At 47.9% G+C, this 20443-nt stretch overlaps 1 protein-coding gene across 2 annotated transcripts in view; it reads right to left on the bottom strand.

Annotated features, from left to right (window-relative positions):
• LOC110522568 (coiled-coil domain-containing protein 85C-A) overlaps positions 1-20443 on the bottom strand; it is a 117597-nt gene that overhangs the window by 12048 nt on the left and 85106 nt on the right. For both annotated transcript variants that reach the window (XM_021601026.3, XM_021601025.3), the window contains exon 2: positions 13177-13259. In XM_021601026.3, coding sequence (XP_021456701.2) covers positions 13177-13259 — 83 coding nt within the window. The remainder of the gene's footprint in view (positions 1-13176; positions 13260-20443) is intronic.

The following is a 20443-nucleotide window of genomic DNA, read 5'->3' as shown; positions in this document are numbered from 1 at the left end:
CACTGTTCAATACCCACATCACAGCCCCCAGAACCTACCAACACACTGTTCAATACCCACATCACAGCCCCCAGAACCTATCAACACACTGTTCAATACCCACATCACATCACAGCCCCCAGAACCTACCAACACACTGTTCAATATCCACATCACAGCCCCCAGAACCTACCAACACACTGTTCAATACCCACATCACAGCCCTCAGAACCTACCAACACACTGTTCAATATCCACATCACATCACAGCCCCCAGAACCTACCAACACACTGTTCAATATCCACATCACAGCCCCCAGAACCTACCAACACACTGTTCAATACCCACATCACAGCCCTCAGAACCTACCAACACACTGTTCAATACCCACATCACAGCCCCCATACCCTACCAACAGACTGTTCAATATCCACATCACAGCCCCCAGAACCTATCAACACACTGTTCAATACCCACATCACAGCCCCCAGAACCTACCAACACACTGTTCAATACCCACATCACAGTTCCCAGAACCTATCAACACACTGTTCAATACCCACATCACAGCCCCCAGAACCTATCAACACACTGTTCAATACCCACATCACAGCCCCCAGAACCTACCAACACACTGTTCAATACCCACATCACAGCCCCCAGAACCTATCAACACACTGTTCAATACCCACATCACAGCCCTCAGAACCTACCAACACACTGTTCAATATCCACATCACAGCCCTCAGAACCTACCAACACACTGTTGTGCACAGGGATAGGAGGCCAAAAATGTCTCATATGGAAATATTCTGAAATGCTGTCCTCTATGAAGAGTCCTCTACGTATTCTCTGATATTCATAAAGATCACAGGTCCCTGGGCGTTCTAACTAGCCATCCACCCATCTGTCTGTCTGTAGGGAGAATCGCCAATGTTTCTTATGACATTTCCAGAGTCACGCACGTCCAGCACGTTGTGTGTGTGGTCACGTGATGGCTGGAAGAACCTTGTAAACCTAGCTATAAATAACACAGTGAGCGGTTTGTGTGTTTGTGTATGTGTCGCATCTGGTGCAGAACACAACGACACGCACTCCAGAGAGACAATTAGCACTCCATCACTGCACCGCTGGCTCATGCTGCTTCACATTCCCCATCCATCACTCCTCTAGCATTCCCCATCCATCACTCCTCTAGCATTCCCCATCCATCACTCCTCTAGCATTCCCCATCCATCACTCCTCTAGCATTCCCCATCCATCACTCCTCTAGCATTCCCCATCACTCCTCTAGCATTCCCCATCCATCACTCCTCTAGCATTCCCCATCCATCACTCCTCTAGCATTCCCCATCTATCACTCCTCTAGCATTCCCCATCCCATCACTCCTCTAGCATTCCCCATCCCATCACTCCTCTAGCATTCCCCATCCATCACTCCTCTAGCATTCCCCATCCATCACTCCTCTAGCATTCCCCATCACTCCTCTAGCATTCCCCATCACTCCTCTAGCATTCCCCATCCCATCACTCCTCTAGCATTCCCCATCCATCACTCCTCTAGCATTCCACATCCATCATTCCTCTAGCATTCCCCATCACTCCTCTAGCATTCCCCATCCCATCACTCCTCTAGCATTCCCCATCCATCACTCCTCTAGCATTCCCCATCCATCACTCCTCTAGCATTCCCCATCACTCCTCTAGCATTCCCCATCACTCCTCTAGCATTCCCCATCCCATCACTCCTCTAGCATTCCCCATCCATCACTCCTCTAGCATTCCCCATCCATCACTCCTCTAGAATTCCCCAACCATCACTCCTCTAGCATTCCCCATCACTCCTCTAGCATTCCCCATCCATCACTCCTCTAGCATTCCCCATCCATCACTCCTCTAGCATTCCCCATCACTCCTCTAGCATTCCCCATCACTCCTCTAGCATTCCCCATCCCATCACTCCTCTAGCATTCCCCATCCATCACTCCTCTAGCATTCCACATCCATCATTCCTCTAGCATTCCCCATCACTCCTCTAGCATTCCCCATCCCATCACTCCTCTAGCATTCCCCATCCATCACTCCTCTAGCATTCCCCATCCATCACTCCTCTAGCATTCCCCATCACTCCTCTAGCATTCCCCATCACTCCTCTAGCATTCCCCATCCCATCACTCCTCTAGCATTCCCCATCCATCACTCCTCTAGCATTCCCCATCCATCACTCCTCTAGAATTCCCCAACCATCACTCCTCTAGCATTCCCCATCACTCCTCTAGCATTCCCCAATCCCATCACGCCTCTAGCATTCCCAATCCATCACTCCTCTAGCATTCCCCATCACTCCTCTAGCGTTCCCCATCACTCCTCTAGCATTCCCCATCACTCTTCTAGCATTCCCCATCCCATCACTCCTCTAGCATTCCCCATCCATCACTCCTCTAGAATTCCCCAACCATCACTCCTCTAGCATTCCCCAATCCCATCACGCCTCTAGCATTCCCCATCCATCACTACTCTAGCATTCCCCATCCATCACTCCTCTAGCATTCCCCATCCATCACTCCTCTAGCATTCCCCATCACTCCTCTAGCATTTCCCATCACATCACTCCTCTAGCATTCCCCATCCATCACTCCTCTAGCATTCCCCATCCATCACTCCTCCAGCATTCCCCATCCATCACTCCTCTAGCATTCCCCCATCCATCACTCCTCTAGCATTCCCCCATCCATCACTCCTCTAGCATTCCCCATCCATCACTCCTCTAGCATTTCCCATCACTCCTATAGCATTCCCCAATCCCATCACGCCTCTAGCATTCCCCATCCATCACTCCTCTAGCATTCCCCACCCATCACTCCTCTAGCATTTCCCATCACATCACTCCTCTAGCATTCCCCATCACTCCTCTAGCATTCCCCCATCCATCACTCCTCTAGCATTCCCCATCCATCACTCCTCTAGCATTCCCCATCACTTCTCTAGCATTCCCCATCACTCCTCTAGCATTTTCCATCCATCACTCCTCTAGCATTTCCCATCACATCACTCCTCTAGCATTCCCCATCCATCACTCCTCTAGCATTTCCCATCCATCACTCCTCTAGCATTCCCCCATCCATCACTCCTCTAGCATTCCCCATCACTCCTCTAGCATTTCCCATCACATCACTCCTCTAGCATTCCCCATCCATCACTCCTCCAGCATTCCCCATCCATCACTCCTATAACATTCCCCCATCACTCCTATAACATTCCCCCATCACTCCTATAACATTCCAACAATCAGTCTTTAACCATTCCTCCTTCCTCTTCTTCCATCCTCCCCTTTACTCCTCCAGCATTCCCCCTCAGTCTTTAGCCATTCCTCCTTGCTCTTCTTCCATTCTCCCATTTACTCCTCCAGCATTCCCCCCTCAGTCTTTAAAACTTGTTACGGCTAGACATTCCGCTAGCGGAACCCCTCGACAACATCCGGTGAAATGGCAGAATGCCAAATTCAAATTAAATGACTATAAATATTAAACTTGAAATCATGAAATCACACATTCAAATTAAACACCAAATTAAAGCTACACTTGTTGTTGATCCAGCCAACGTGTCAGATTTCAAAAAGGCTTTACGGTGAAAGCAAACCATGCGATTATCGGAGGACAGCACCCCATCAAACAAACACATGACATTCATATTTCAACACGCCAGGCGCGACACAAAACTCAGAAATAAAGATATAATTCATGCCTTACCTTTGAAGATCTTCTTTTGTCGGCACTCCAAAATGTCCCATAAACATCACAAATGGTCCTTTTGTTCGATTAATTCCGTCGTTATATCTCCAAAATGTTCATTTATTTGGTGTGTGTGATCCAGAAAAACACAGGTTCCAACTCGCGCAACATGACTACAAAATATCTAATAAGTTACCTGTAAACTTGTTGCAAGCATTTCAAACAACTTTCCTAATACAACTTTAGGTATTTTTTAACGTAAATAGTTGATAAAATTTAAGACGAGGTAAACTGCATATAATAGCGGATAAAAACGAGGTGGAGCGAGCTTTCAGGTCGTGCGCCCATAACAAACAGTACACTTCACTCGACCCTCATTCTGAGCTGCCCTACTTCTTAATTTCTCAAAGGAAAAACATCAACCAATTTTAAAGACTGTTGACGTCCAGTGGAAGCGATAGGAACTGCAAGCAAGTGCCACAGAAATCTATATCCCCATAGAAAACCCATTGAAAAGAGAGTGACCTCAATTTTCTTCCCTGGATGGATTTGTCTCAGGTTTTCGCCTGCCATGTCAGTTCTGTTATACACACAGACATTATTCAAACATTTTCAGAAACTTTAGAGTGTTTTCTTTCTATATCTACCAATTGTATGCATATCCTAGCTTCTGGGCCTGAGTAGCAGGCAGCTTACTTTGGGCACACTTTTCATCCGGACGTGAAAATACTGCCCCCGAGCCCGAAGAGGTTATTAACCATTCCTCCTTGCTCTTCTTCCATCCTCCCATTTACTCCTCCAGTATTACCCCATCAGTCTTTAACCATTCCTCTTAGCTCCTCTCACATTTTAACATTACATCACACCCCTCCGCCTCATTTCTTTATCTCTCCCTTGGCTCCCAATGAAAACAGATCCTCAGTCGCTGCTTTCAGCCTCAAGCAGGAATCCCACGTCTTTCCTCGGCTTAAACTCATTGGTATTATGCTTTAGATAATAAAACAAACTTCCCAACTTCCACTTCTGAATCTTATGCTAATGATAGAGACAAACAGAACTATACACCATTGGTCTGTAAGACAGGCTGGCATCTCCTCATGGCAACAGCCCTGTTCCCCATCCATCACAATGTCCTGAGAGGTGACTGGAAGACCGGGAGTTATCCTGTCTGAGTTTTGATAATGAGGGTGCGACGTGGAACAGGTGACCACGACTCACTAGGACAGTCCTCTCCTCTTCTCCTGTTCACTCTTATCAGATTGTTGAACTACTCAGACCGACTCAGCCAGAGTAACACTACACAGGTCTGTGTAAAGACTGTTGAACTACTCAGGCCGACTCAGCCAGAGTAACACTACACAGGTCTGTCTAAAGACTGTTGAACTACTCAGGCCGACTCAGCCAGAGTAACACTACACAGGTCTGTGTAAAGACTGTTGAACTACTCAGGCCGACTCAGCCAGAGTAAAAATACACAGGTCTGTCTAAAGACTGTTGAACTACTCAGGCCGACTCAGCCAGAGTAGCACTACACCGGTCTGTGTAAAGACTGTTGAACTACTCAGGCCGACTCAGCCAGAGTAGCACTACACCGGTCTGTGTAAAGACTGTTGAACTACTCAGGCCGACTCAGCCAGAGTAACACTACACAGGTCTGTCTAAAGTGGACCATGTGCAGTAGGACATGTGCAGTAGTGAACAAGGGGACTGTTATAATAAACACACTTCAATACTCAAGTAGACAGAAGTCACTTCAAAAATTATTTAAGTACTTTTGAAGTAGTTTTCAGGCCAGTGTTTTTGTATATGTGTATGTTAAATAAGGGGTATGTAGACTTATTTCTGTTGTGTCTAGGTCTTTCCACTGTTGTGTCTAGGTCTTTCCACTGTTGTGTCTCGGTCTTTCCACTATTGTGTCTCGGACTTTCCACTATTGTGTCTAGCACACAGCATAATCCTTCTTTACAAAGTTTAAAGTGTAAACCGCACAATCCAGCCAGTTTGGAGGGTCAACATTCCATTCTAATGCTCTTATTGTTTCCTTCACAATCAACTACGTTTCACTGCTTCACCTTCACAAAACCAAATACCACAGATGATTGTGAAATAGACACAAATTGCTTATTTGAAATTAATGACAGGCACACAAAAAGTAAATTTTTTTGCACTACACAATTTTGTATATAGTGAATTTCACAGAAAGTCAGTAGGTTACTTAATTAAGATAAACGATAGGAGACAACTTTAGCATTTTATCTAATTAGCTACTTTGCAACTCCTTAGCATGTTAGCTAATCCTTCCCCTAACCCTCACCTTAAACCTTTAACCTACCTCCTAACCCAAACCTTAACCCTATAAAGCTACAATATGTAACTTTTTGGGCGACCTGACCAAATTCACATAGAAATGCGAGTTATAGACCCTTCTTTCTCATTGAAAGCAAGTCTAAGAAGCAATAGCTCTGTTTTATGTGTACTATTTCTATGCTTCCCGTTCTTAAGTTTAGTTTTTGTGTCTTTCTTTCTGTTGAAGGAGAGGCGGACCAAAACGTGGTTATTGTGATACATCTTTAATGAAGATGATAAATGAACAATATACAAAACAAGAAATGTGAAAAAAACGAAAACAGCACTATCTGGTGTAACAAACACAAAGACAGGAACAATCACCCACAAAACCCAACACAAAACAGGCTACCTAAATATGGCTCCCAATCAGAGACAATGACTAACACCTGCCTCTGATTGAGAACCATATCAGGCTCAAACACAGAAACAGACAAACAAGACATCCAACATAGAATGCCCACTCAGATCACACCCTGACCAACCAAAACATAGAAACATACAAAGCAAACTATGGTCAGGGTGTGACAAGCTTCAAACAGATGAAACTACAATATTGTTTATGGAGAAGATATTTCACAGCGGTTTAGATGACACTATGATTCTCTACACAATGAAATTAGGCAAACTAAACTCAGCAAAAAAAGAAACGTCATCTCAATATCAACTGTGTTTATTTTCAGCAAACTTAACATGTGTAAATATTTGTATGAACATAACAAGATTCAACAACTGAGACATAAACTGAACAAGTTCCACAGACATGTGACTAACAGAAATTGAATAATGTGTCCCTGAACAAAGGGGGGGGGGGGGGGGGGCGTCAAAAGTAACAGTCAATATCTGGTGTGGCCACCAGCTGAATTAAGTACTGCAGTGCATCTCCTCCTCATGGACTGCACCAGATGTGCCAGTTCTTTCTGTGAGATGTTTCCCCACTCTTCCACCAAGGCACCTGCAAGTTCCCAGACATTCCTGGGAGGAATGGCCCTAACCCTCACCTTCTGATCCAACAGGTCCCAGACATTCCTGGGAGGAATGGCCCTAACCCTCACCTTCTGATCCAACAGGTCCCAGACATTCCTGGGAGGAATGGCCCTAACCCTCACCTTCTGATCCAACAGGTCCCAGACATTCCTGGGAGGAATGGCCCTAACCCTCACCTTCTGATCCAACAGGTCCCAGACATTCCGGGGCGGAATGGCCCTAACCCTCACCTTCTGATCCAACAGGTCCCAGACATTCCTGGGAGGAATGGCCCTAACCCTCACCTTCTGATCCAACAGGTCCCAGACATTCCTGGGAGGAATGGCCCTAGCCCTCACCCTCCGATCCAACAGGTCCCGGACATTCCTGGGAGGAATGGCCCTAACCCTCACCTTCTGATCCAACAGGTCCCAGCCGTGCTCAATGGGATAGAGATCAGGGCTCTTCGCTTGGCCATGGCAGAACACTGACATTCCTGTCTTGCAGGAAATCACGCACAGAACAAGCAGTATGGTTGGTGGCATTGTCATGCTGGAGCGTCATGTCAGGATGAGCCTGCAGGAAGGATACCACATGAGGGAGGAGGATGTCTTCCCTGTAACGCACAGCGTTGAGATTGCCTGCAATGACAACAAGCTCAGTCCGATGATGCTGTGACCCTCCACCTCCAAATCGATCCCGCTGCAGAGTACAGGCCTCGGTGCAACGCTTATTCCTTCGATGATAAACGCAAATCACACCATCACCCCTGGTGAGACAAAACCACGACTCGTCAGTGAAGAGCAGTTTTTGCCAGTCCCTTCTGGTCCAGCGACAGTGGGTTTGTGCCCATAGGCGACATTGTTGCAGGTGATATCTGGTGTGGACCTGCCTTACAACAAGCCTACAAGCCATCAGTCCAGCCTCTCTCAGTCTATTGCAGACAGTCTGAGCACTGATGGAGGGATTGTGCTTTCCTGGTATAACTCGGGCAGTTGTTGTTGACATCCTGTACCTGTCCCGCAGGTGTGATGTTCAGATGTACTGATCCTATGCAGGTGTTGTTACACGTGTTCTTCCACGGCGAGGATGATCAGCTGTCCATCCTGTCTCTCTGTAGCGCTGTCTTAGGCGTCTCGCAGTATGGACATTGCAATTTATTGCCCTGGCCACATCTGCAGTCCTCATGCCTCCTTGCAGCATGCCTAAGGCATGTTTACGCAGATGAGCAGGGACCCTGGGCATCTTTCTTTTGGTGTTTTTCAGAGTCAGTAGAAAGGCCTCTTTAGTGTCCTAAGTTTTCATAACTGTGATCTTAATTGCCTACCGTCTGTAAGCTGTTAGTGTCTTAACGACCGTTCCACAGGTGCATGTCCATTAATTGTTTATGGTTCATTGAACAAGCATGGCAAACTGTGTTTTCAATTAATATCTATGAAGTTATTTGGATTTTTACGAATTATCCTTGAAAGAGAGGGTCCTGAAAAAGGGACGTTACTTTTTTGCTGAGTTTATTAGAATTTTAGCAAACATGTAATGGCGGAACGATTTCTGCATCATGTACCTTTTTAACAATACATTTTTTTTTTTACTCATTTAGAAGATGCTCTTCTCCAGAGCAACTTACAGAAGTGAGTGCATACATTTTAATGTTTGTTTGCACTGGTCCCCCATGGAAATTCAAACCACAACCAACTGAGCCACACAGGACAACTAAGCTAGCATGTAACCTAACCTTAACCCCTAACCTTAACGCCTATCCTAGCTAACGTTAGCCACCTAGCTAGCTAGCTAACATTAACCACCTAGCTAGCTAACATGAACCACCTAGCTAGCTAGCTAACATAAACCACCTAGCTAGCTAGCTAACATTAACCACAACAAATGGGAAATGTAATGCACATGAAATGCGTTGTGGTGGAAATTGTGTAATACTCACAGAAAAGTGTGCCAGTCGCAAATTTCAAATAAGTCATTTGTGTCTGTTTCACAATTTCCAGCAGATATGCGTCAGTTCCTTTCTCCATCTCGAGATCTCACATTTCACCAAGTTCGATCTCACATTTCACCAAGTTCGATATACAAAGCTAAAATTCCTCAACATCATCAGATCAACAACAGATCAACAACATCAACAACAACAGATCAACAACAGGACGTTCATAAAACATTCAGGACGTGTTCATTTTCTTGCTTACATTCACCAGTTGTCAGTCATGCATTAATGATGTCTGGTTCTCTACCTGAGTTCGCTGTGTCGCCCTCATACAGCCACCAGACGGTCCTAGAGGCTGGGACAAGCAATCTGCTGTGCTGTTTATACTTCACAACACACTGTAGCATATCACTCACCTCCCAGGCCTCAATACAACACACTGTAGCATATCACTCACCTCCCAGGCCTCAATACAACACACTGTAGCATATCACTCACCTCCCAGGCCTCAATACAACACACTGTAGCATATCACTCACCTCCCAGGCCTCAATACAACACACTGTAGCATATCACTCACCTCCCAGGCCTCAATACAACACACTGTAGCATATCACTCACCTCCCAGGCCTCAATACAACACACTGTAGCATATCACTCACCTCCCAGGCCTCAATACAACACACTGTAGCATATCACTCACCTCCCAGGACTCAGTACAATACAACACACTGTAGCATTTCACTCACCTCCCAGGCCTCAATACAACACACTGTAGCATATCACTCACCTCCCAGGCCTCAGTACAACACACTGTAGCACATCACTCACCTCCCAGGCATCAATACAACACACTGTAGCATATCACTCACCTCCCAGGCCTCAATACAACACACTGTAGCATATCACTCACCTCCCAGGCCTCAATACAACACACTGTAGCATATCACTCACCTCCCAGGACCACAATACAATACGTACCACACACCAACAGAGCTGCATGCTATAGCGTCTTGATAGTGATTTGTCTGAACATGACGCCAACGTGTAAGCTGACAGGTGTGAAAGGCCCATCACCAGAGAAAAGAATAGCAGCGTAGAGTTGGAGTGAGAGAGTTACCTTGTTTCTCTGTTTCTGTGAGAAACTATATCTGCTACAGGCCTGAATATGAGAGGACGGCTGACCAGTTGTTTTGTGTGACATCGAGGTCATAGGTCATTGTTTAAGCAAAGTAAACACATAACAGATGGCAACACTATGTCTGGCTATGTAGGAGGATAGTAACTGTGATGATCACAAAGCAGAGATATACATTATCTTACCAAAACGTCTCTAAAGGAAAGTTAATATCAGGTGTCCTTATGTAAAAGGTCATGGAGGACAATCTTTAGCACCTACTTATTAATTGACTCAAAGTTTTGTGTCAGTGGTTCCAGCCCACACACTTTGCCAACATAATAATCTGAAGGAAGATCACTGGGAAAATAAGTGCTAAAAATAAATAGATCCCAATTAAATGTATATTTAAATCGCTTTTATGTCTTCAAAGACGATGCTTGAGTTGGTTTATCGCTACGGTGCTTTTGCACTGGCGTGAACTGAGCCTCACGTAATAGAATAGCATACTGTGCTTCAGTGTATCGAGCCATACAATTTAAAGCAGAGATCATCTAACTAGATTCAGCCGCGGGATGATTTGTTCTTCAGAGGATGGTCAGGGGGTCGGAAACATAATGACAAAACATTTGCAGACTGAAGCCCTAAACAGATATTTGATTAAAACAGTTTCAAATCTTACATTTGTATACGATCATATAGATTCTCTATTATGCGTGGGAATACTTTGGAACACATTTCCCAAATTAAAATCCCTTGGAGCTGATATCCTGGTGGTTTTACAATAATAATACAAAATATACATCTTTATTTTTTGCTCAGAAAACTTTGGAGGCCAAATAAAACCACCCGTTGGGGAAACCTGATTTTAAAGGGGGGGGGGAAAAATGTGAAAACAAAGTGAAAATATTTCATGTTTATATGGCTGATATATGCTGAGATAGGTTTTAGGATCGATTACCTATTGGTTCAAAAGGTTTTAGGATCGATTACCTATCGGTTCAAAAGGTTTTAGGATCTTCCCCTCTCCCTATAGAGCCTTTCTTCCCCTCTCTCTATAGAGCCTTTCTTCCCCTCTCCCTATAGAGCCTTTCTTCCCCTCTCTCTATAGAGGCTTTCTTCCCCTCTCCCTATAGAGCCTTTCTTCCCCTCTCCCTATAGAGCCTTTCTTCCCCTCTCCCTATAGAGCCTTTCTTCCCCTCTCCCTATAGAGCCTTTCTTCCCCTCTCCCTATAGAGCCTTTCTTCCCCTCTCCCTATAGAGCCTTTCTTCCCCTCTCCCTATAGAGCCTTTCTTCCCCTCTCCCAAAACCTGAAAGGTAACAGGTGAACTCCTGGTGAACTGGAAGAGCCTCCAACTCCCCATTTACCCTCCTGACAAATTCCATGTCATAGGAAGGTCACACAGAGAGAAGACGGCAACGCTGTCACTGTCTGCTTCTCAAATGGCTCCCTATTCCCTGTGAGTCCTGGCCCAAAGTAGTGCACTACACAGGGTGCCATTTGGGACGCTGTCACTGTCTGCTTCTCAAATGGCTCCCTATTCCATGTGAGTCCTGGCCCAAAGTAGTGCACTACACAGGGTGCCATTTGGGATGCTGTCACTCTGTCGCAGAACTCCTCTCCATCTCATCTCTGTTCTAAGCCTTGGGGGCGACATCACATCATGGCTCTGTTCTGTGGCTGGCTGTCTTACAGCTCCGGCATGAATTAAACATGGATAAACACATTCTCCACCCTTCAGTTCAGACGTACGGCTCAGTGCATTGTGAGTGGGAGAGACTTCAGAGTGTTGTTGTGAGAGCGTGGGTTGAGGAGAGACTTCAGCGTGTTGTTGTGAGAGGGTGGGTTGAGGAGAGACTTCAGCGTGTTGTTGTGAGAGGGTGGGTTGAGGAGAGACTACAGCGTGTTGTTGTGAGAGGGTGGGTTGGGGAGAGACTTCAGCGTGTTGTTGTGAGAGGGTGGGTTGAGGAGAGACTACAGTGTGTTGTTGTGAGAGGGTGGGTTGAGGAGAGACTTCAGTGTGTTGTTGTGAGAGAGTGGGTTGAGGAGAGACTACATCGTGTTGTTGTGAGAGGGTGGGTTGAGGAGAGACTACAGTGTGTTGTTGTGAGAGGGTGGGTTGAGGAGAGACTACATCGTGTTGTTGTGAGAGGGTGGGTTGAGGAGAGACTACAGTGTGTTGTTGTGAGAGGGTGGGTTGAGGAGAGACTACATTGTGTTGTTGTGATAGGGTGGGTTGAGGAGAGACTTCAGAGTGTTGTTGTGAGAGGGTGGGTTGAGGAGAGACTTCAGTGTGTTGTTGTGAGAGGGTGGGTTGAGGAGAGACTACAGTGTGTTGTTGTGAGAGGGTGGGTTGAGGAGAGACTACAGTGTGTTGTTGTGAGAGGGTGGGTTGAGGAGAGACTTCAGCGTGTTGTGGTGAGAGGGTGGGTTGAGGAGAGACTACAGTGTGTTGTTGTGAGAGGGTGGGTTGAGGAGAGACTACAGTGTGTTGTTGTGAGAGGGTGGGTTGAGGAGAGACTACAGTGTGTTGTTGTGAGAGGGTGGGTTGAGGAGAGACTACAGTGTGTTGTTGTGAGAGGGTGGGTTGAGGAGAGACTACAGTGTGTTGTTGTGAGAGGGTGGGTTGAGGAGAGACTACAGTGTGTTGTTGTGAGAGGGTGGGTTGAGGAGAGACTACAGTGTGTTGTTGTGAGAGGGTGGGTTGAGGAGAGACTACAGTGTGTTGTTGTGAGAGGGTGGGTTGAGGAGAGACTTCAGCGTGTTGTGGTGAGAGGGTGGGTTGAGGAGAGGCTTCAGCGTGTTGTGGTGAGAGGGTGGGTTGAGGAGAGACTTCAGCGTGTTGTGGGTTGAGGAGAGACTTCAGCGTGTTGTGGTGAGAGGGTGGGTTGAGGAGAGACTTCAGCGTGCTGTGGTGAGAGGGTGGGTTGAGGAGAGACCTCAAAAATAAAATGTTGTCCTTGTGGGTGCTTATGAATTCAATAATGAAAAGAAAACTCTATTTTAAATCACTAAGGCGTACTGTGTGTGTGTGTGTGTGTGTGTGTGTGTGTGTGTGTGTGTGTGTGTGTGTGTGTGTGTGTGTGTGTGACCATCACCTGAGTTAAAAGCTTGTTGTTGTCGTCTTCCAATATCCTCATCTTGATCTCCAGCTGTCTGATGTAGTTAGAGGAGGAGGAGTCTAAAAACGAGAGAAAGCAAAGGGAAGAGGAAGATGAGAGAAAATGATGAAGATGAGGGAGATGAGGATGAGAATAAAGGGGGATGAGAGGAAAATATGAAGATGAGGAGGATGAAGATGAGGAGGATGAAGATGAGGAGGATGAGAGAAGAGGGAGATGAGAGGAAAGGATGTAGCGGAGTAGAGATTATCTTTCTTTAATTACTTGGTTGTTTTCCTACAGCCCGACAGATAACGTGTTCATTTTCTAAACAAATGACAGTTGAATAATAGTATTATGTGACTCATCTTGCATAACACATCCACTATATTACAGGACCACCTGACTAAATGAGGTTTCTACTTTTACTTGAATCATCAGGTTCAGTTTAGCAACAGCAACAGTGAGGACAATCTATGTGTATATACAGTGGGGCAAAAAAGTATTTAGTCAGCCACCAATTGTGCAAGTTCTCCCACTTAAAAAGATGAGAGAGGCCTGTAATTTTCATCATAGGTACACTTCAACTATGACAGACAAAATGAGAAAACAAAATCCAGAAAATCACATTGTAGGATTTTTTATAAATTTATTTGTAAATTATGGTGGAAAATAAGTATTTGGTCAATAACAAAAGTTTATCTCAATACTTTGTTATATACCCTTTGTTGGCAATGACAGAGGTCAAACGTTTTCTGTAATGGACCCAGAGACAGAGACATGGACCCAGAGACATGGACCCAGAGACAGAGACATGGACCCAGAGACAGAGACATGGACACAGAGACAGAGACATGGACACAGAGACAGAGACATGGACACAGAGACAGAGACATGGACACAGAGACAGAGACATGGACACAGAGACAGAGACATGGACACAGAGACAGAGACATGGACCCAGAGACATGGACCCAGAGACATGGACCCAGAGACATGGACCCAGAGACAGAGACATGGACACAGAGACAGAAACATGGACACAGAGACATGGACCCAGAGACATGGACCCAGAGACAGAGACATGGACCCAGAGACATGGACCCAGAGTCAGAGACATGGACCCAGAGACAGAGACATGGACCCAGAGACAGAGACATGGACACAGAGACAGAGACATGGACCCAGAGACAGAGACATGGACCCAGAGACATGGACCCAGAGACAGAGACATGGACCCAGAGACATGGACCCAGAGACAGAGACATGGACCCAGCGACATGGACCCAGATACAGAGACATGGACACAGAGAAAGAGACATGGACCCAGAGACAGAGACATGGACCCAGAGACATGGACCCAGAGACATGGACCCAGAGACAGAGACATGGACACAGAGACAGAGACATGGACACAGAGACAGATACATGGACCCAGAGACAGAGACATGGACCCAGAGACATGGACCCAGAGACAGAGACATGGACCCAGAGACATGGACACAGAGACAGAGACATGGACCCAGAGACATGGACCCAGAGACAGAGACATGGACCCAGAGACATGGACACAGAGAAAGAGACATGGACCCAGAGACAGAGACATGGACCCAGAGACATGGACCCAGAGACAGAGACATGGACACAGAGACAGAGACATGGACCCAGAGACATGGACACAGAGACAGAGACATGGACCCAGAGACATGGACCCAGAGACATGGACCCAGAGACAGAGACATGGACACAGAGACAGAGACATGGACCCAGAGACATGGACACAGAGACAGAGACAGAGACATGGACACAAAGACATGGACACAGAGACATGGACCCAGAGACATGGACCCAGAGACATGGACACAGAGACATGGACCCAGAGACATGGACACAGAGACAGAGACATGGACCCAGAGACAGAGACATGGACACAGAGACAGAGACATGGACACAGAGACAGAGACATGGACCCAGAGACAGAGACATGGACACAGAGACAGAGACATGGACACAGAGACAGAGACATGGACACAGAGACAGAGACATGGACCCAGAGACAGAGACATGGACCCAGAGACATGGACCCAGAGACATGGACCCAGAGACATGGACCCAGAGACAGAGACATGGACACAGAGACAGAAACATGGACACAGAGACATGGACCCAGAGACATGGACCCAGAGACAGAGACATGGACCCAGAGACATGGACCCAGAGTCAGAGACATGGACCCAGAGACAGAGACATGGACCCAGAGACAGAGACATGGACACAGAGACAGAGACATGGACCCAGAGACAGAGACATGGACCCAGAGACATGGACCCAGAGACAGAGACATGGACCCAGAGACATGGACCCAGAGACAGAGACATGGACCCAGCGACATGGACCCAGATACAGAGACATGGACACAGAGAAAGAGACATGGACCCAGAGACAGAGACATGGACCCAGAGACATGGACCCAGAGACATGGACCCAGAGACATGGACCCAGAGACAGAGACATGGACACAGAGACAGAGACATGGACCCAGAGACATGGACACAGAGACAGAGACATGGACCCAGAGACATGGACCCAGAGACATGGACCCAGAGACAGAGACATGGACACAGAGACAGAGACATGGACACAGAGACAGATACATGGACCCAGAGACAGAGACATGGACCCAGAGACATGGACCCAGAGACAGAGACATGGACCCAGAGACATGGACACAGAGACAGAGACATGGACCCAGAGACATGGACCCAGAGACAGAGACATGGACCCAGAGACATGGACACAGAGAAAGAGACATGGACCCAGAGACAGAGACATGGACCCAGAGACATGGACCCAGAGACAGAGACATGGACACAGAGACAGAGACATGGACCCAGAGACATGGACACAGAGACAGAGACATGGACCCAGAGACATGGACCCAGAGACATGGACCCAGAGACAGAGACATGGACACAGAGACAGAGACATGGACCCAGAGACATGGACACAGAGACAGAGACAGAGACATGGACACAAAGACATGGACACAGAGACATGGACCCAGAGACATGGACCCAGAGACATGGACACAGAGACATGGACACAGAGACATGGACACAGAGACAGAGACATGGACCCAGAGACAGAGACATGGACCCAGAGACATGGACACAGAGACAGAGACATGGACACAGAGACATGGACACAGAGACATGGACATAGAGACATGGACACAGAGACAGAGACATGGACACAGAGACATGGATACAGAGACAGAGACATGGACACAGAGACATGGACATAGAGACAGAGACAGAGACATGGACACAGAGACATGGACACAGAGACATGGACACAGATACATGGACATAGAGACAGAGACATGGACATAGAGACATGGACACAGAGACATGGACACAGAGACATGGACATAGAGACATGGACAAAGAGACATGGACAAAGAGACATGGACACAGAGACATGGACATAGAGACATGGACATAGAGACATGGACACAGAGACATGGACACAGAGACAGAGTCATGGACACAGAGACATGGACACAGAGACATGGACATAGAGACATGGACAAAGAGACATGGACACAGAGACATGGACATAGAGACATGGACACAGAGACATGGACACAGAGACAGAGACATGGACACAGAGACATGGACACAGAGACATGGACACAGAGACATGGACACAGAGACAGAGACATGGACCCAGAAACAGAGACATGGGTGACAGAGTGAACTCAGCCGATTACACACCAGGACCAGCACCAGGATACTCTGCCAGGACCTGGTGCAGGAGATAATGGGCCACACTGACACAGTACACTGCCATCAGATTCCCATGGCTCAGTTGGATGGGACTAGGATAAAAGAGTCTATAGTGATAAATGACTGACCAGGAGCTAACCAAGACCATTGAGGATTCACAGCTACCAGAAAGGACCTGACCAAAAATACTATGGCAGAGGTAATAGACAGCTACAGCTCTGCCAAGGGCTCAATAAACCCCACAGCTAGAGAGAGAGTCTCTGTCTCTCACAGAGCAGCATGTAACACTGTACAAACCACACGCGGACGACCCCTCTCTTTACCACTCTGCTCTCCTAGGGGACAGGGGAAGGCACATTTGAACTCCCTCTCCTCCATCCCTCCCTCCCTCCCTCTCCTACCTCGACCTCCATCCCTCCCTCTTTCCCTCTCCTACCTCGACCTCCATCCCTCCCTCCCTTTCGACCTCCATCCCTCCCTCTTTCCCTCTCCTACCTCGACCTCTATCCCTCCCTCCCTCTCGACCTCCATCCCTCCCTCTTTCCCTCTCCTACCTCGACCTCTATCCCTCCCTCCCTCTCGACCTCCATCCCTCCCTCTTTCCCTCTCCTACCTCAACCTCTATCCCTCCCTCCCTCTCGACCTCCATCCCTCCCTCTTTCCCTCTCCTACCTCGACCTCCATCCCTCCCTCTCCTACCTCGACCTCCATCCCTCCCTCTTTCCCTCTCCTACCTCGACCTCTATCCCTCCCTCCCTCTCGACCTCCATCCCTCCCTCTTTCCCTCTCCTACCTCGACCTCCATCCCTCCCTCTCCTACCTCGACCTCCATCCCTCCCTCTTTCCCTCTCCTACCTCGACCTCTATCCCTCCCTCCCTCTCGACCTCCATCCCTCCCTCTTTCCCTCTCCTACCTCGACCTCCATCCCTCCCTCTCCTACCTCGACCTCCATCCCTCCCTCTTTCCCTCTCCTACCTCGACCTCTATCCCTCCCTCCCTCTCGACCTCCATCCCTCCCTCTTTCCCTCTCCTACCTCGACCTCCATCCCTCCCTCTCCTACGTCGACCTCCATCCCTCCCTCTTTCCCTCTCCTACCTCGACCTCTATCCCTCCCTCCCTCTCGACCTCCATCCCTCCATCCCTCCCTCTCCTACCTCGACCTCCATCCCTCCCTCTCCTACCTCGACCTCCATCCCTCCCTCTTTCCCTCTCCTACCTCGACCTCTATCCCTCCCTTTTTCCCCTCCCTCTGTCTCCTACACCGACCTCCATCCCTCCCTCTTTCCCTCTCCTACCTCAACCTCTATCCCTCCCTCCCTCTCGACCTCCATCCCTCCCTTTTTCCCCTCCCTCTGTCTCCTACACCGACCTCCATCCCTCCCTCTTTCCCTCTCCTACCTCGACCTCTATCCCTCCCTCCATCCCTCCCTCTTTCCCTCTCCTACCTCAACCTCCATCCCTCCCTCTTTCCCTCTCCTACCTCCACCTCCATCCCCCCTACCTCCACCTCCACCCCCCCTACCTCCACCTCCATCCCTCCCTCCCTCCCTCCCTTCCTACCTCAACCTCTATCCCTCCCTCCCTTTCGACCTCCATCCCTCCCACCCCTCTGCTACCTCAACCTCCATCCCTCCCTCCCTCTCCTCCATCCCTCCCATCCCTCTGCTACCTCAACCTCCATCCCTCCCTCCCTCTCCTCCATCCCTCCCATCCCTCTGCTACCTCAACCTCCATCCCTCCCTCCCTCTCCTCCATCCCTCTCCTCCCTCCCTCTCCTCCATCCCTCCCATCCCTCTGCTACCTCAACCTCCATCCCTCAACCTCCATCCCTCCCTCCCTCTCCTCCATCCCTCCATCCTTTCATCTCTACTCCCTGCAGACAGATGGCATAGCAAAAGCCTAAATGAAGAAAGAAAGAAATAGGCTTTCCTGGCCTTTCAACTCTATAACGACTAACTGTACTCAAAACTAGCATCTAGGAGGTCTCAGGTTATTACTAATGCATAAAGCTTCAGGCGGATCTCAGGCTACATACATAATATTGTCAGACTAAACACAAAAAAAGCCTACCCTGAGATGGAAAGAAATAGACAGACAGAGACAGAGAGAGAGACACAGAGAGATGGAGGGTAAAGGAGACAGAGAGAGAGAGACAAAGAGATGGAGGGTAAAGGAGACAGAGAGAGAGTATAAAGGATAGAGAGAGAGAGATGGAGGCTGAACGAGAGAGAGACAGATAGACGGCAAAGGAGAGAGAGAGGGATAGAGATGCAGCGTGAAGGAGAGAGAGACAGAGAGAGGGATAGAGATGGAAGGTGAAGGAGAGAGAGACAGAGAGAGAGAGATAGAGATGCAGCGTGAAGGACAGAGAGACAGAGAGAGGGATAGAGATGCAGCGTGGAGGAGAGAGAGACAGACAGAGGGATAGAGATGCAGCGTGAAGGAGAGAAAGACAGAGAGAGGGATAGAGATGGAAGGTGAAGGAGAGAGAGACAGAGAGAGAGAGATAGAGATGCAGCGTGAAGGAGAGAGAGACAGAGGGATAGAGATGGAGGGTGAAGGAGAGAGAGACAGAGAGAGGGATAGAGATGGAAGGTGAAGGAGAGAGAGACAGAGAGAGGGATAGAGATGGAGGGTGAAGTAGAGAGAGACAGAGAGAGGGATAGAGATGGAGGGTGAAGTAGAGAGAGACAGAGAGAGGGATAGAGATGGAGGGTGAAGTAGAGAGAGACAGAGAGAGGGATAGAGATGGAAGGTGAAGGAGAGAGAGACAGAGAGAGGGATAGAAATGCAGCTTGAAGGAGAGAGAGACAGAGGGATAGAAATGGAGGGTGAAGTAGAGAGAGACAGAGAGAGGGATAGAAATGGAGGGTGAAGTAGAGAGAGACAGAGAGAGGGATAGAGATGGAAGGTGAAGGAGAGAGAGACAGAGAGAGGGATAGAAATGGAGGGTGAAGGAGAGAGAGACAGAGAGAGGGATAGAGATGGAAGGTGAAAGCAGAAGAGAGAGACAGAGAGAGAGAAGGATAGAGATGGAAGGTGAAAGCAAGAGAGAGAGAGAGAGGGGCAGAGAGAAGGATAGAGATGGAAAGTGAAAGCAAGAGAGAGAGAGAGAGAGAGGGGGCAGAGAGAAAGATAGAGATGGAAGGTGAAAGCAAGAGAGAGAGAGAGAGAGAGAGAGAATTGGCACGGGCACTAGAAAAGTCTGCAGCACCCGGCCTCCCCCTGCTAGAATCCGAAGTCAAATGTCTGCTGTTTGCTGATGATCTGGTGCTTCTGTCACCAACTACAAATTCCATCTAGACACTGTTGCCCTAGAGCACACAAAAAACTATACATAACTTGGCCTAAAAATCAGCGCCACAGGTAACTTCCACAAAGCTGTGAACGATCTGAGAGACAAGGCAAGAAGGGCATTCTATGCCATCAAAAGGAACATAAATTTCAACATACCAATTAGAATTTGGCTAAAAA

Source organism: Oncorhynchus mykiss, chromosome 4 (genome assembly GCF_057628025.1).
Source record: "Oncorhynchus mykiss isolate SJ-2025 chromosome 4, ASM5762802v1, whole genome shotgun sequence".
NCBI lineage: Eukaryota > Metazoa > Chordata > Actinopteri > Salmoniformes > Salmonidae > Oncorhynchus > Oncorhynchus mykiss.
The sequence above is the reverse complement of the archived record's forward strand: the minus strand, read 5'-3'. Positions and strand labels throughout refer to the sequence as shown.